General features: G+C 51.4%; 1 protein-coding gene across 2 annotated transcripts in view; it reads right to left on the bottom strand.

Annotated features, from left to right (window-relative positions):
* Nucleotides 1-5,718, bottom strand: part of ATF7 (activating transcription factor 7) — a 218,173-nt gene extending 212,455 nt beyond the window's left edge. For both annotated transcript variants that reach the window (XM_063952152.1, XM_063952151.1), the window contains exon 1: nucleotides 5,579-5,718. In XM_063952152.1, coding sequence (XP_063808222.1) covers nucleotides 5,579-5,681 — 103 coding nt within the window. In that variant the 5' untranslated portion in view covers nucleotides 5,682-5,718. The remainder of the gene's footprint in view (nucleotides 1-5,578) is intronic.
* Nucleotides 5,719-15,738: the final 10,020 nt, after the last annotated feature.

Raw genomic sequence — 15,738 nt, forward strand, 5'->3', positions numbered from 1 at the left:
TTATCATATACTGTCCATACAAAGAAAATGAACCAAGAAACTGCCACTCAGTCAGGTGTTGGAGTAAGTTCTCCTATAGGGATAATTTTATTCCAGGACAACCAAAGTGAACAAGATCTCAGGCGTTCGGCACACATACTCAGGCCAGCCAGCTGGAGGTGAGTAGGCACAGGCACTCTGGCCAGGCAACGCTAGGAGGGAGCAGGCCCAGACACTCGTTAGGCAGCGTCGAGTGGGAGCAGACACAGACGGTCAGCATCGAGTGGGAGCAGACACAGACGCTCAGCAGGAAGCATTGGGTGGAATCAGTCAGACATTAAAAGTAGGCAGAACTGGAAACCAGAGTTTGCTGGCTGGAAGCAGGCAGACCAGGCAGCACATGGGACGGAGCAGGAAGACAATCAAAGCAGGCAGTAATGGCTGGGTGCAAAAAAAATAAGATCAGATAGCACTGGGAGCGTGCAGACATTCAGATCAGGCAGCTGTGGGTGGGAGCAGACAGACACTAATATCCGACAGTTCTGGGCGGGAAAAGAGACCCTTGGATCAGATCACGCTGATATGGTAAAAGTACAGACATGCAGTAATTAATAAAAGCAGTTAGCACTGGGAGGGTACAGACACTCAGAGACGCAGTCCTGGATGTCCACTTTTCCCAAGCAGTGCATTGCAAGAGCAGACACTCAGAGAAGGCAGCAATGGATAAGAGCAGACAGTACTGGATGGCTGCAGAAAGTCACAGACACTCAAATTAGGCAGGGTGGGCGGGAGCAGACAGACAGATCAGGCCAGCATCTCCAGGCGTCAGCAGACAAACACTCAGACTAGACTGTGCTGGAATAGACCAGGCATGCACTCAGAGCTACAAGACCATTAGACAGTGATGGGTGGGAGCAGACATACAATAATCGCAGGCAGTATTAAATAGGAGTGGGCGGACATCGGTAGTAGGCACAGGCAGCAATGAGGGAGAGGGGAGCAGACACCGGGTGTATGCACAGGCAGCAGTGAGTGAAGAGCAGACAATGGGAGGAGGTACAAGCAGCAGTCAGTGAGGGGGGAGCAGACACTGGGAGTAGGCAAAGGCAGCAATGAGTGAGAAGGGAGCAGACATTGGGAGTAGGCACAGGCAGCAGTGAGTGAGGGGGGAGCAGACAGCAGTCACTGAGGGGGGAGCAGACACTGGGAGTAGGCACAGGCAGCAGTCAGTGAGGGGGGGCAGACACTGGGAGTAGACACAGGCAGCAGTGAGAGGGGAGCAGACAGTGAGTGAGAGGAGAGCAGACACTGGGAGTATGCACAGCACTGAATGAGGGGAGAACAGACACTGGGAGTAGGCATAGAGTGAGTGAGCAGGAAGCAGACACTAGGTGTAGGCACTGAGTGAGGGGGGAGCAGACACTGGGAGTAGGCACAGTGAGTGAGTGAGGGGGGAGCAGACACTGGGAGTAGGCACAGTGAGTGTGGGTGGGGGGAGCAGACACAGCAGTGAGTGAGGGGGGGGAGCAGACACGGAGTAGGCACAGGCAGCAGTGAGTGAGAAGGGAGCAGACACTGGGAGTAGGCACAGTGAGTGGGGGGGGGGGAGAGCAGACACTGGGAGTAGGCACAGTGAGTGGGGGGAAGCAGACACTGGGAGTAGGCACAGTGAGTGGGGGGAAGCAGACACTGGGAGTAGGCACAGTGAGTGAGGGGGGAGCAGACACTGGGAGTAGGCACAGTGAATGAGTGAGGGGGGAGCAGACACTGGGAGTAGGCACAGTGAATGAGTGAGGGGGGAGCAGACACTGGGAGTAGGCACAGTGAATGAGTGAGGGGGGAGCAGACACTGGGAGTAGGCACAGTGAGTGAGTGAGGGGGGAGCAGACACTAGGAGTAGGCACAGTGAGTGAGGGGAGAGCAGACACTAGGAGTAGGCACAGGCAGCGGTGAGTGAGAGTGGAGCAGACCCTGGGAGTAGGCACAGTGAGTGAGAGTGGAGCAGACACTGGGAGTAGGCACAGTGAGTGAGGGGAGAGCAGACACTAGGAGTAGGCACAGTGAGTGAGGGGAGAGCAGACACTAGGAGTAGGCACAGTGAGTGAGGGGAGAGTAGACACTAGGAGTAGGCACAGGCAGCGGTGAGTGAGAGTGGAGCAGACAGTGGGAGTAGGCACAGTGAGTGAGGGGAGAGCAGACATTAGGAGTAGGCACAGGCAGCGGTGAGTGAGGGGGGAGCAGACACTGGGAGTAGGCACAGTGAGTGAGGGGGGAGCAGACACTGGGAGTAGGCACAGTGAGTGAGGGGGGAGCAGACACTGGGAGTAGGCACAGTGAATGAGTGAGGGGGGAGCAGACACTGGGAGTAGGCACAGTGAGTGAGGGGGGAGCAGACACTGGGAGTAGGCACAGTGAATGAGTGAGGGGGGAGCAGACACTGGGAGTAGGCACAGTGAGTGAGTGAGGGGGGAGCAGACACTAGGAGTAGGCACAGTGAGTGAGGGGAGAGCAGACACTAGGAGTAGGCACAGGCAGCGGTGAGTGAGAGTGGAGCAGACCCTGGGAGTAGGCACAGTGAGTGAGAGTGGAGCAGACACTGGGAGTAGGCACAGTGAGTGAGGGGAGAGCAGACACTAGGAGTAGGCACAGTGAGTGAGGGGAGAGCAGACACTAGGAGTAGGCACAGTGAGTGAGGGGAGAGTAGACACTAGGAGTAGGCACAGGCAGCGGTGAGTGAGAGTGGAGCAGACAGTGGGAGTAGGCACAGTGAGTGAGGGGAGAGCAGACATTAGGAGTAGGCACAGGCAGCGGTGAGTGAGGGGGGAGCAGACACTGGGAGTAGGCACAGTGAGTGAGGGGGGAGCAGACACTGGGAGTAGGCACAGTGAGTGAGGGGGGAGCAGACACTGGGAGTAGGCACAGTGAATGAGTGAGGGGGGAGCAGACACTGGGAGTAGGCACAGTGAGTGAGGGGGGAGCAGACACTGGGAGTAGGCACAGTGAGTGAGGGGGGAGCAGACACTGGGAGTAGGCACAGTGAGTGAGGGGGGAGCAGACACTGGGAGTAGGCACAGTGAGTGAGGGGGGAGCAGACACTGGGAGTAGGCACAGGCAGCGGTGAGTGAGAGTGGAGCAGACACTGGGAGTAGGCACAGTGAGTGAGGGGGGAGCAGACACTAGGAGTAGGCACAGTGAGTGAGGGGGGAGCAGAACTAGGAGTAGGCACAGTGAGTGAGGCGAGAGCAGAAACTAGGAGTAGGCACAGGCAGCGGTGAGTGAGAGTGGAGCAGACAGTGGGAGTAGGCATAGTGAGTGAGGGGAGAGCAGACACTGGGAGTAGGCACAGTGAGTGAGGGGGGAGCAGACACTGGGAGTAGGCACAGTGAGTGAGAGTGGAGCAGACACTAGGAGTAGGCACAGTGAGTGAGTGGGGAGCAGACACTAGGAGTAGGCACAGTGAGTGAGGAGAGAGCAGACACTAGGTGTAGGCACAGGCAGCGGTGAGTGAGAGTGGAGCAGACACTAGGAGTAGGCACAGTGAGTGAGTGAGGGGGGAGCAGACACTAGGAGTAGGCACAGTGAGTGAGGGGGGAGCAGACACTAGGAGTAGGCACAGTGAGTGAGGAGAGAGCAGACACTAGGAGTAGGCACAGGCAGCGGTGAGTGAGGGGGGAGCAGACACTGGGAGTAGGCACAGTGAGTGAGGGGGGAGCAGACACTGGGAGTAGGCACAGTGAGTGAGGGGGGAGCAGACACTGGGAGTAGGCACAGTGAGTGAGGGGGGAGCAGACACTGGGAGTAGGCACAGTGAGTGAGGGGGGAGCAGACACTGGGAGTAGGCACAGTGAGTGAGGGGGGAGCAGACACTGGGAGTAGGCACAGTGAGTGAGGGGGGAGCAGACACTGGGAGTAGGCACACTGAATGAGGGGGGAGCAGACACTAGGAGTAGGCACAGTGAGTGAGGAGAGAGCAGACACTAGGAGTAGGCACAGGCAGCGGTGAGTGAGGGGGGAGCAGACACTGGGAGTAGGCACAGTGAATGAGGGGGGAGCAGACACTAGGAGTAGGCACAGTGAGTGAGGAGAGAGCAGACACTAGGAGTAGGCACAGGCAGTGGTGAGTGAGGGGGGAGCAGACACTGGGAGTAGGCACAGTGAGTGAGGGGGGAGCAGACACTGGGAGTAGGCACAGTGAGTGAGGGGGGAGCAGACACTGGGAGTAGGCACAGTGAGTGAGGGGGGAGCAGACACTGGGAGTAGGCACAGTGAGTGAGGGGGGAGCAGACACTGGGAGTAGGCACAGTGAGTGAGGGGGGAGCAGACACTGGGAGTAGGCACAGTGAGTGAGGGGGGAGCAGACACTGGGAGTAGGCACAGTGAATGAGTGAGGGGGGAGCAGACACTGGGAGTAGGCACAGTGAGTGAGTGAGGGGGGAGCAGACACTAGGAGTAGGCACAGTGAGTGAGGGGAGAGCAGACACTAGGAGTAGGCACAGGCAGCGGTGAGTGAGAGTGGAGCAGACACTGGGAGTAGGCACAGTGAGTGAGGGGGGAGCAGACACTAGGAGTAGGCACAGTGAGTGAGGGGAGAGCAGACACTAGGAGTAGGCACAGGCAGCGGTGAGTGAGAGTGGAGCAGACAGTGGGAGTAGGCACAGTGAGTGAGGGGAGAGCAGACACTAGGAGTAGGCACAGGCAGCGGTGAGTGAGGGGGGAGCAGACACTGGGAGTAGGCACAGTGAGTGAGGGGGGAGCAGACACTGGGAGTAGGCACAGTGAGTGAGGGGGGAGCAGACACTGGGAGTAGGCACAGTGAGTGATAGGGGAGCAGACACTGGGAGTAGGCACAGTGAATGAGTGAGGGGGGAGCAGACACTGGGAGTAGGCACAGTGAGTGAGGGGGGAGCAGACACTAGGAGTAGGCACAGTGAGTGAGGGGAGAGCAGACACTAGGAGTAGGCACAGGCAGCGGTGAGTGAGAGTGGAGCAGACACTAGGAGTAGGCACAGTGAGTGAGGGGGGAGCAGACACTAGGAGTAGGCACAGTGAGTGAGGAGAGAGCAGACACTAGGAGTAGGCACAGGCAGCGGTGAGTGAGAGTGGAGCAGACACTAGGAGTGGGCACAGTGAGTGAGTGAGGGGGGAGCAGACACTAGGAGTAGGCACAGTGAGTGAGGAGAGAGCAGACACTAGGAGTAGGCACAGGCAGCGGTGAGTGAGGGGGGAGCAGACACTGGGAGTAGGCACAGTGAGTGAGGGGGGAGCAGACACTGGGAGTAGGCACAGGCAGCGGTGAGTGAGGGGGGAGCAGACAGGGTTGGCTGAGAGTAGCGACAGTCTGTGAAAAAACTAGTACTCTGTCCCAGGCCTTTTCTAATCCCGCCTCTGTGTAAATCCCCATTGGTTGAATACACTGCCACTTTATCACATAGCGCTTCCTATTGGCTAGCCACCTAATCTCCCTGAAAGGGGGGCGGCTCCCATGTTTGGGCCCTCTCTAACTCTCTAGGGTATTTGGGGCGGCATGTCTGTAGGGCAGTTGGTGACAGACAGTGTGTTTGCAATTGGAAGGTCAGCTCCCGGTCCCCGTGTCTCTCACCGCTTCGTATCTCCACTTTTTCCGAGTCCCCGAGCCTCTCCTCCGCCAGCAACCGACAGCAGCGCGAGGGCGCCCCGATCCCCAGCTCTCGCGAGAACACCATGGGCGGGGCACACGCCTGCCTCGTGACGTACTACTCTGCCAGCTGACTGTCAGCGAAATCGGGCGGAGCCAAGCGGTGGCAGATCAATGGGCGGAGCTATGACAACCTGCAACAGTGCGACGAGGCGGGGCTAAGAGACGTGACTGACAGTTGTGGGCGTGGTTTGGGAAGACCGATCCTTTGCAGGGAGCATAAGCGTGGATGGGTGCAGAGCGGACCCTGCTGTTCATTACACGTTACTGCACAGATGTGTGCCCTACCGTACTCTATATACCAGAGGTTCTCAAACTCGGTCCTCGGGGGCCCACACAGTGCATGTTTTGCAGGTCTGCTCACAGAATCGCAAGTGAAATAATTAGCTCCACCTGTGGACCTTTTAAAATGTGTCAGTGAGTAATTAATACACATGTGCACCTGCTGGGTTACCTGCAAAACATGCACTGTGTGGGCTCCCGAGGACCGAGTTTGAGAACCTCTGCTATACAGCCAGAGACTGGATAGTTTTGCTATGTCATCTGCTGCTGGTAAATCCAAATGACAAAACATATTTAATTTCCTTACTGTATACTGAAAATCAACAACACAATTGCAGAAGTATTCAGACCCCCTGGGTCACTTGTTGTGTCCAGTGTTCCAGGATCTGCTGCTGCCTTTTCTCCCTGACACAATCCTGATGGGTTACATACTTTTTACCAGCGGGATGCCGGCTGTCACGATACCGACAGCAGCATCCCGCCCGCCAGAATGCTGGCAGCGGGGCAAGCACTAAGAGTCCCCTTGCGGGCTCATTGGCTCACTGTGCTCACACAGATTCCATTCTCAATTTATGGGTATCCTGACTGCCGGGATCCTGACAGCCGGCAAATTGATTGCATCCTCTCCTGGTGCGTAGGGATGGCTTTTGGAACCGATGGGTCAAAACTATGATTTTTTTTGTTATTGTTCCAATTGAAATGCCATTTTAAATCAGTTCCTGGCAGGCCTGGCAGCTACCAAAGCAAGCTTCATCCTGACTGCGCTTTCCTAATGTATGGTGATGCTATGACGTACACTGTGTTGCAGAGATCCTTTGCCCATGTGCAAACTACGGGCCCGATTCTGACCTGATCGCTTCCCTGCAAATTTGCAGAGGTTTGCGGTCACATAGCCGCCACCCAAACAGAGTGAATACCCGCCCCCTGCAAGTCTGCGTACGCCTTGAAAAAAGCTCTGTGTACGCCGGTCAGCTGGAAATCCATTCACAACTCACTCACCATTGAACGTTTTTTCCAGTCTGTGCGTAGCCCAGGACCTACTCCTACAGTGCAATAGAAACAGGCTGATCGGGACCGGAGCTGATGTCACACACCCGCCCTGAAAACGCTTGGGCATGCCTGCGTTTTTTCTGACACTCCCAGAAAACGGCCTGTTACCACCCCCAAACATCAGCTTCCTGTCAGTCCACTTGTGTAAGCCTAGTGATCAAAAATTTGCTGGATTCTTTTGCAGTTTGGGCTCGCACATGCACATTACGATCCGTACGCATGCACAGTCGATATATAATCGCCCACCTTGCGAAATCGCACATCGATCAGGTCTGAATCGGGCACTATATTTGACGGCTGCACGTGGGCACACCATCGATGGCTAAAATCATAAACTGGTTTACAATGGGCACATGTAATTACAAGGCCTGTTACAATGGCAGTAGCATCACTCATAACTATTGATGTACTACATTACTATATAGGCCCAGCTGTTAGCGATGTTGCATTGCTTGTTTGTTTAAGGTCTTTTACTGGTAACCTTTTTAGTGGGAGTGTATTGGGGGTTGCTGTAATCATTGCATACATATCTGGTTCCCTTTTTTTTTTTAAAGATTATTCCCATACTGTAGGGTGCAGACTATACTAAGTGCATACCTCCCAACATGACCCTCTCCAAGAGGGACAGAATGCTCTGCTCCTGGACTTTTCTCTTAATTTATGATTGCCATCACCTGTGCTGAAACACCTTTCTTATCCATGAACCTGTTCAACATAGGTGCAGATAATCATTCATTGAGAAAAAATCCAGAAGCAGAGCATTGTGTCCCTCCTGGAGAGGGTCATGTTGGGAGGTATGTAAGTGCATAATTTCAAAGTGCAGGTTTTTTTTTTAAGAATTGCACCTTCATAACAAAAAAGAACATTATATCAGTGACTGCTTTGAAGCAACATACAGTATGTGAGTTCACAACCTCTCCACAACAAACACCTGATGCATACCACCCAACATTCAAGTTCAGGAAGGAGGGACATCTTTTGTCCGCGCCCACGCCCGAAAATGGGCGTGGCCTGTGTGTAATGAGGCGTGGCTTCACGGGAGGGTCCGCGAATGCGAGCCACGCCCCGTTTTCGTCACTGAGGGGGCATGGCCAGTGCTCTGTGAGCTGCTGGCATGCCCCCTCTCCCTCTAACTCCCTGGAATAGACGTCTATTCACCGCTGCTCTGCTCTCAATTGAGCAGAGCAGTGAGTGATCAGGAGCCTCCCAACTGCCCCCCCCCCACCACCACCGCGGGACACTGCGGCCCGCGGGAGGGACAGCGGGACAGACCCAAAAAAACAGGACTGTCCCGTGAAAATCGGGCCAGTTGGGAGGTATGCCTGATGTCAGTATAACATGGACACTTAACACTGAACTCCCTGTTTTCAACTGCATTTGTGCGTATCTACTTCACTGTCTCTCTCATACAGCCTCCATTCCTACCTCCACTTTTTCATCCCCTATTTACCATATTTACACCATGACCATGCTTTAACTCTTATATCACTGTTTCCATCTAATAATTTTTTTCTGTCCCTTGTTCTCACAGTAGCGTCTAGTTACCCTTCGTGGAGAGGACCTTTCCCATAAGCCCCTGGGGTCATGTCACCAACTATTTTAAATAGTAACCTGTGGCGAGCGGAGTGGAGTGAGTGTCACGAACCGGTCTCTTACCTCTGCGGGTTCTGGGGTTCATCCGTTGCCAGTGCGGTTGCTCGCGGTGCTGTGCGCCCGTGTGGGGACACGGCGTGATCAATGGCACAGGTAATGCAGAGTCTGGGAACTGTGAGTGCGGGGACCAAATGGCCTAAGGCACTGCGGTGTGTCTGCTGCATAGGAGGTGGCCATGTTGGAGACCAAATAGCTAATACAGAGCACTTGTGAAAATACCTGTGGGCAGGTGTAAGCCAATCCCGTGCTTGTGCTGCCTTTAAGTAGGCTGGGATTATGTTACTCTGGGCCAGTGCTTTGTTGTATCAAAGCTGTGCTCTAGCTCTGAGCTCTCTCCGTGCATTCCTGTGTGATTCCCGTGGTCCAGATATCGCCTCCGTTCCCAGAGGTCCGTCTGCAGCCTTCACTGCTGAAAGATCCACCGGCTCTCCGCTGTGCTGTCAGTTAATTGCACTCCTATTGGAAATAGTTGGATTCCCAGTGTCCTGCATGAGGTTACCTTGTCAGTCTGCCTATCATTCAAAGTCTGGAGGATTCCGTTTCTCTCAGCTGTTCGTTTGTTCAACTCTGCATTTAACCCATTCATCACCTTGTCTTCTACTACAGTTTCACAGTGATCTCCGGAACCCGCAAGTAACCCAATTCAGTACTTTTATTTGCTATGTTGTCATTACAAGGATAATTCATCACAGTCTCTCAGTTAACTCTCAAAACTCCATTGCCAATTCTTACAGTTAATTCTCCATGTCTGCATTAACCAGTTAATAACATTCTGCAGTTCAGCATCAAAGCTTGTTTATATTTGCTATGTTGTCATAACAAGGATAATTCTTCACAGTCTCTCAGTTAACTCTCAAAACTCCATTGCAAATCCTTACAGTTATCTCTTCATGTCTGCATTATCCAGTTAATCATATTCTGCAGTTCAGCATCAAAGCTCGTTTATATTTGGACAATCCAACATTTATTCATCAGCTTGTTTTGCATATGTTTCCATGAACATTTCTTTTATGTATTTTTGAGTTTTCTCTTGCATATTATTCCTGCAATACTTCAGTATAATATGATGATTAACAACTTGTCAGTTAACTCTTTACTGAATTGTTATTTTGAATAAATATATGAATCGGAACTTTCTTCGTCCTCCCTGCTTTCTTCATAGCCCAGCACCTACACCTGTGGTTGGTCCCGGGTTAACGGATTCACAAAAACACCCGGACCTGACAGTAAGCACTGGCCACATGGATCCGTCAAGTGACCAATTCGCAGGAGGCGGTGCTACGTCAGATATCCTTTCCCGTCTGGAAAACCAGGAGTCTATACAGACACAAATAGTGCAGTTTATGCAAACTATGGCAGACCATTTAGAGACTCTTCATACGGCTATTAAAACGTCCCAAGTCCAGATTCTAACCCCGGATGTCCCAGTTACCACTACAGCTTCTCCTGTGACGCTGCCTACGTCCCGCTTGCAGTTACCCTCTTCGAGTAAGTTTGACGGAACTCCAAAACTTTGCAGAGGATTCCTGAATCAATGCGAGATCCAGTTTGAACTGATGTCTGCCAGTTTCCCATCAGCTCGTTCTAAGGTTGCATATATTATTGCCCTCCTCTCCGGTCAGGCTCTGGAGTGGGCATCACCATTATGGGAGAGAGGTGATCCTATCCTCTCTAATTACAAAGAGTTCGTATCTTCCTTCCGGAGAATCTTTGACGAACCAGGCAGGACCACCTCAGCATCCTTGGAGATTCTCCGTCTACGTCAAGGTTTACGTCCTGTCAGTCAATATATTATTCAGTTTCGCACGTTGTCTTCAGAGTTAAACTGGAATGAGGAGGCCCTGATCGCCGCGTTTTGGAATGGACTTTCAGAAAGAATCAAGGATGATTTAACTATCCGGGATGTGCCAATTAAACTGGATGAATTGATTTCTCTCTGTAACAAACTTGACCTACGCTACAGGGAGCGATGTTTAGAGAAATCCAGGGCAGAGCGATCCAGTCCACGTGATCATCCTAGACCTCGACAAGATTCTTCATCACAGTCTCTAGTAATGACTGAAGAACCTATGCAGATTGGGCACTCTCGCCTCACAGAGGAGGAACGACTTCGTCGTCGACAGGGTAACCTCTGCATGTACTGTGGGTCCTCCGAACATTTAGTTAAATTCTGCAAACTCCGACCGGGAAACTCTCGCCTCCTAGCTTATTCAAGAGAGGTTAAGCTAGGAGTTACTTTAGAATCACGTTCTGGGAAAGAGCCGACCTTGTCTATTCAATTAGAAGTTCCAAGTTCTACAGTGAAAGTTTCAGCTCTCCTAGATTCCGGGGCAGCCGAGAACTTCATCTCCTCAGCCTTTGTCATACGGTCTAAAGTTCAAACCATGCCTCTGGAAGCAGCAGTTGCCGTTACAGCAGTGGATGGAAGTCGAATTCCAGATGGTATAATTACTCATCGAACCATATGTCTCAAGATGAAAGTTGGTGAGCTCCATTCCGAATACCTCTCCTTCTACGTGATTCCCAAAGCCTCTCAAGATGTGATACTTGGTTTACCTTGGCTGCAGAAACATAATCCTCAACTTAATTGGCAAACCATGGAAGTCCTTTCATGGGGTAAATCTTGTACCAAGGACTGTGTAGCTACAATTGTACCTCTTCGGTCAATTAGCCTTTCCGATCTACCTACGGTGTATCAATCCCTTGCGGATGTTTCCAGTAAGCAAGCAGCAGACTCTCTACCTCCTCATCGTGAATGGGACTGCCCAGTCGTCCTGGTTCCGGGCAAGACCCCTCCTAGGGGACAAATTCATCCGCTATCCATCCCAGAGACGCGAGCTTTCCGGGATTGGTCCACTCCTACAACTCTCAAGGGGATTCAGCGATTTCTTGGCTTTGCTAATTTCTATAGGAGATTAATTAAGAATTATTCTACGTTAGCTGCTCCTATCACAGCCCTAACTCGCAAGGGAGCAAATCCTACGAACTGGTCTTCTGAAGCAATCAAAGCCTTCTCTGATTTAAAGCAAGCCTTTGTGTCAGCCCCCATTCTTCGACAGCCTGATTTGAATCGTCCCTTTCTACTAGAGGTGCATGCATCTACAGAAGCAGTAGGAGCTGTGTTGTCACAAGTCTTTGAAGATAAAAAGGTCCATCCCTGCGGATATTTCTCCCGTAAGTTCCTCCCGGCAGAACGTAATTATGCAATCGGTGAGCAAGAGTTACTTGCCATCAAGTGGGCATTTGAGGAGTGGAGATACCTTCTAGAAGGAGCTCAACATCGCATTACAGTTTATACTGATCATAAGAATCTTCTGTATCTGCAGTCAGCTCAGTGTTTGAATCCACGACAAGCTCGATGGGCGCTTTTCTTCTCACGATTTGATTTCAAACTCACCTATCGTCCAGGGTCTCAGAACAAAAAGGCAGATGCCCTTTCCCGGTCCTTTGCTTCTTCTGAATTAAATGATGCTACCACGAATCAAGCCATTGTGAATCCTACGTCCTCTCCAGTTCCTCCGCCTGGCAAGACCTTTGTCGCCACAAGTCTCCGAAAACGGCTGCTTACCTGGGCTCACTCCTCTTCCTTCATGGGTCATCCTGGGGTTCTAAAGACTCTCAAATTTATTCAACAGTCTTATTGGTGGCCACGTCTCAAAGCCGATGTCCAAGAGTTTATAGCAGCATGTCCTAAATGTGCCCAACATAAGAGTCCAAGAAGTTCTCCACCAGGGTTTCATCCATTGCCAGCCCTAGAGGTTCCAGCAGCAGCTCAAGAGCTTCAACGTCTATCTAGCATCTGAAGTGGTGTACGTAAGTCCTTGGTCAAAACTTTCGCTCGTTATAAATCTTTTGTAGATAGAAAACGTAAAACTGTACCGAATTACAAAGTGGGAGACCAAGTTTGGATTTCTACGCGCAATCTCAAGTTCAAAGTTCCTTCTAAGAAATTTGCTCCCAAGTTCATTGGTCCATTTCCCATTGTAAAGGTACTCAACCCTGTGTCATACAAAGTCAAGTTGCCACCGTCTTTGAGAATTCCTAACGCCTTTCATACATCTTTACTGAAGCCTTTGATTCTCAATAAGTTCCGTACTACCCAGTCCAAATCTCCTAAAGTTCACTCTTTGCAGAATGAGGAATTTGAAGTTAAAGAGATTGTGGACTTACGTTTCCGATATGGACGTTTACAGTTTCTGGTCGACTGGAAGGGTTACGGTCCGGAGGAGAGATCCTGGGTTTTCTCTGAAGATGTTCAAGCTCCAAGTCTGGTACAGAAATACTTCTCCAAAAATCCTGACAAGGTTCAAAGGTGTTCGGAGACCACCCGTAGAAGAGGGGGTACTGTCACGAACCGGTCTCTTACCTCTGCGGGTTCTGGGGTTCATCCGTTGCCAGTGTGGTTGCTCGCGGTGCTGTGCGCCCGTGTGGGGACACGGCGTGATCAATGGCACAGGTAATGCAGAGTCTGGGAACTGTGAGTGCGGGGACCAAATGGCCTAAGGCACTGCGGTGTGTCTGCTGCATAGGAGGTGGCCATGTTGGAGACCAAATAGCTAATACAGAGCACTTGTGAAAACACCTGTGGGCAGGTGTAAGCCAATCCCGTGCTTGTGCTGCCTTTAAGTAGGCTGGGATTATGTTACTCTTGTCACAACTGAGGGCCTGAGCTGACGGGAGGCAGCCTCAGTTGTAGGGGCTGAGATGTACCGGAACCTGGGAGGTTGTATCAGACCCCTGGACATGTAAGTAACATGAATAATAACTGCCCGAAGGCGTGACCACGACAACTTGGATAAAAGTCAATGATGTTTATTATGACAACTCCGCAACACAGCAGCAGTAAAAGAAAACGTAAAAGTCAGCAAAGAATAAATACAGTTCCTGGGTACTACAGGATGGCAGGAGCCACAGGGCACTGGTAGTGTGAGATAGTTCTTATGATCTTCTAGATGGAAAGTCCTTACCAGGCCCGACTGTAGCAATGGAGATAACCCAGGATTGTGCCAGCTGGTGTTCCAGGAAAAGCTGGGTTGCTGAAGATAAAACAGCTGCTGTGGATACTGGCTGGAACCAGACTGTTGTTAGCACGGAGTGGATACTGGCTGGAACCAGTTAAATAATAAATGAACTTGGGAGCGATGAAATATGAACTGAAATGTAGAACTTGAGAGCGGAGAAATAATAATACCGGTGGAGAGTGGTAAAGTGTAGAAAGGACACCGGCCCTTTAAGGGAAGCTGTACTCTGCTGGAAGCTGAGCTGGAAGCAGGTAATGTTGTAGCTGGAAACAGATGAATCCACAATGGATTGGAGAGTCAGGCTACACCGCAGGTGGAATGCTGGTGCGGGTCTCTATGGTGGAAGTCTTGAGACAGGAGCTGGAACCTGGAAGACAATCACAGGAGAGAGACAAACAGGAACTAGGTTTGACAACCAAAGCACTGACGCCTTCCTTGCTCAGGCACAGTGTATTTATACCTGCAGCAAGGAAGGGATTGGCTAGGCAATTATGCAGATTATCAATACTGAGAACAGATTGGTGGAAATGATCAGCTGACAGAATCCAAGATGGCTGCGCCCATGCAGACACTTGGAGGGAAGTTTGGTTTGTAATCCATGTGGTAATGAAAACAGTAATGGCGGCGCCGGCCACCGGAGACAGGAGGCGCCAGGCTGACAGATGCACATCCAACCACGCGGACACAGCGGAGGCCGCGGCTGACGTAATCGCCACTCAGACACTCTGCATGCAGAAGTTCAGGGACGGCGGCGGAGGCCGCGGGAGACGCCATGCCAGGTGTAATATGGCGTTTACTGTGACAGCGTCCCAGAGTGACAGGAGAGGATACAGGAATGTACACATCAGGATAACAGATGGAATCCGGTCCTGGAGCGCTGAGCCAGCCTTAGGAGGCATCTGATGGGTAAGAAATGGCGTCCAGATACCCAGATCGTGACAGCACCCCCCCCTTTAGGAGTGGCCCCAGGACACTTCTTTGGCTTTTGAGGAAACTTGGAATGGAATCTCCGGACCAAGGCAGGAGCATGGACATCAGAAGCATTGGTCCATGAACGTTCCTCAGGACCATAACCTTTCCAGTCAATAAGATATTGTAGTTGACCGTAACGGTGACGTGAGTCCAGGATCTTGGCCACTTCATACTCAACGCCTCGTTGAGTTTGGACTTTCGGAGTTGGAGGAAGTGAGGAATGAAACCGATTCAAGATCAGCGGTTTCAACAGGGAAACATGGAATGTCCTGGGTATTTTTAAGAAGGGAGGCAACTGGAGTCTGTAAGCAACAGGATTGATGACTTGTTCAATCTTGAAAGGACCGATATAGCGAGGTGCAAACTTCATACTGGGAACTCTTAACCTCAAATTCTTCGTGGATAACCATACCCGATCACCCACCTTGAGAGCAGGAACTGCTCGACGCTTCTTATCCGCAAACTTCTTGTACCTGAACGATGCCTTGAGCAGAGCTGATCGTACGCTCTTCCAGATATTGGCAAACTGATGCAAGGTGATATCCACTGCGGGGACAGAAGTTGCTGGAAGCGGTTGGAACTCAGGGACTTTAGGGTGGAATCCAAAGTTAGTGAAGAATGGTGTTGAAGCAGATGAAGAATGATACTGGTTGTTATGACAGAACTCGGCCCAGGGAAGTAATTGAACCCAGTCATCTTGAGAGGAGGACACATAGATGCGGAGGAAGGCCTCCAAGTCCTGATTCACCCTCTCGGTTTGACCATTGGTCTGAGGATGGTAAGCCGTGGAAAACTTTAGCTTGACTTGGAGGACTTGACATAAACTTCGCCAGAATTTGGCTGTGAATTGAACTCCTCGATCTGAGATAATTTCTTCAGGAAGACCGTGGAGTCGGAAGATCTCTTGTATGAATACTTGAGCCAACTTGGAAGCTGACGGAAGACCGGTGAGAGGAATGAAGTGTGCCATCTTGGTGAACCGGTCAACTACCACCCAGATGGTATTGAACTTGTTGCACATGGGTAAGTCTGTAATGAAATCCATCGACAAGTGGGTCCATGGTCGACGGGGAACGGATAGTGGAACCAGTTGCCCCGCAGGCGACT

The sequence above is a fragment of the Pseudophryne corroboree genome, chromosome 2, assembly GCF_028390025.1.
Source record: "Pseudophryne corroboree isolate aPseCor3 chromosome 2, aPseCor3.hap2, whole genome shotgun sequence".
NCBI lineage: Eukaryota > Metazoa > Chordata > Amphibia > Anura > Myobatrachidae > Pseudophryne > Pseudophryne corroboree.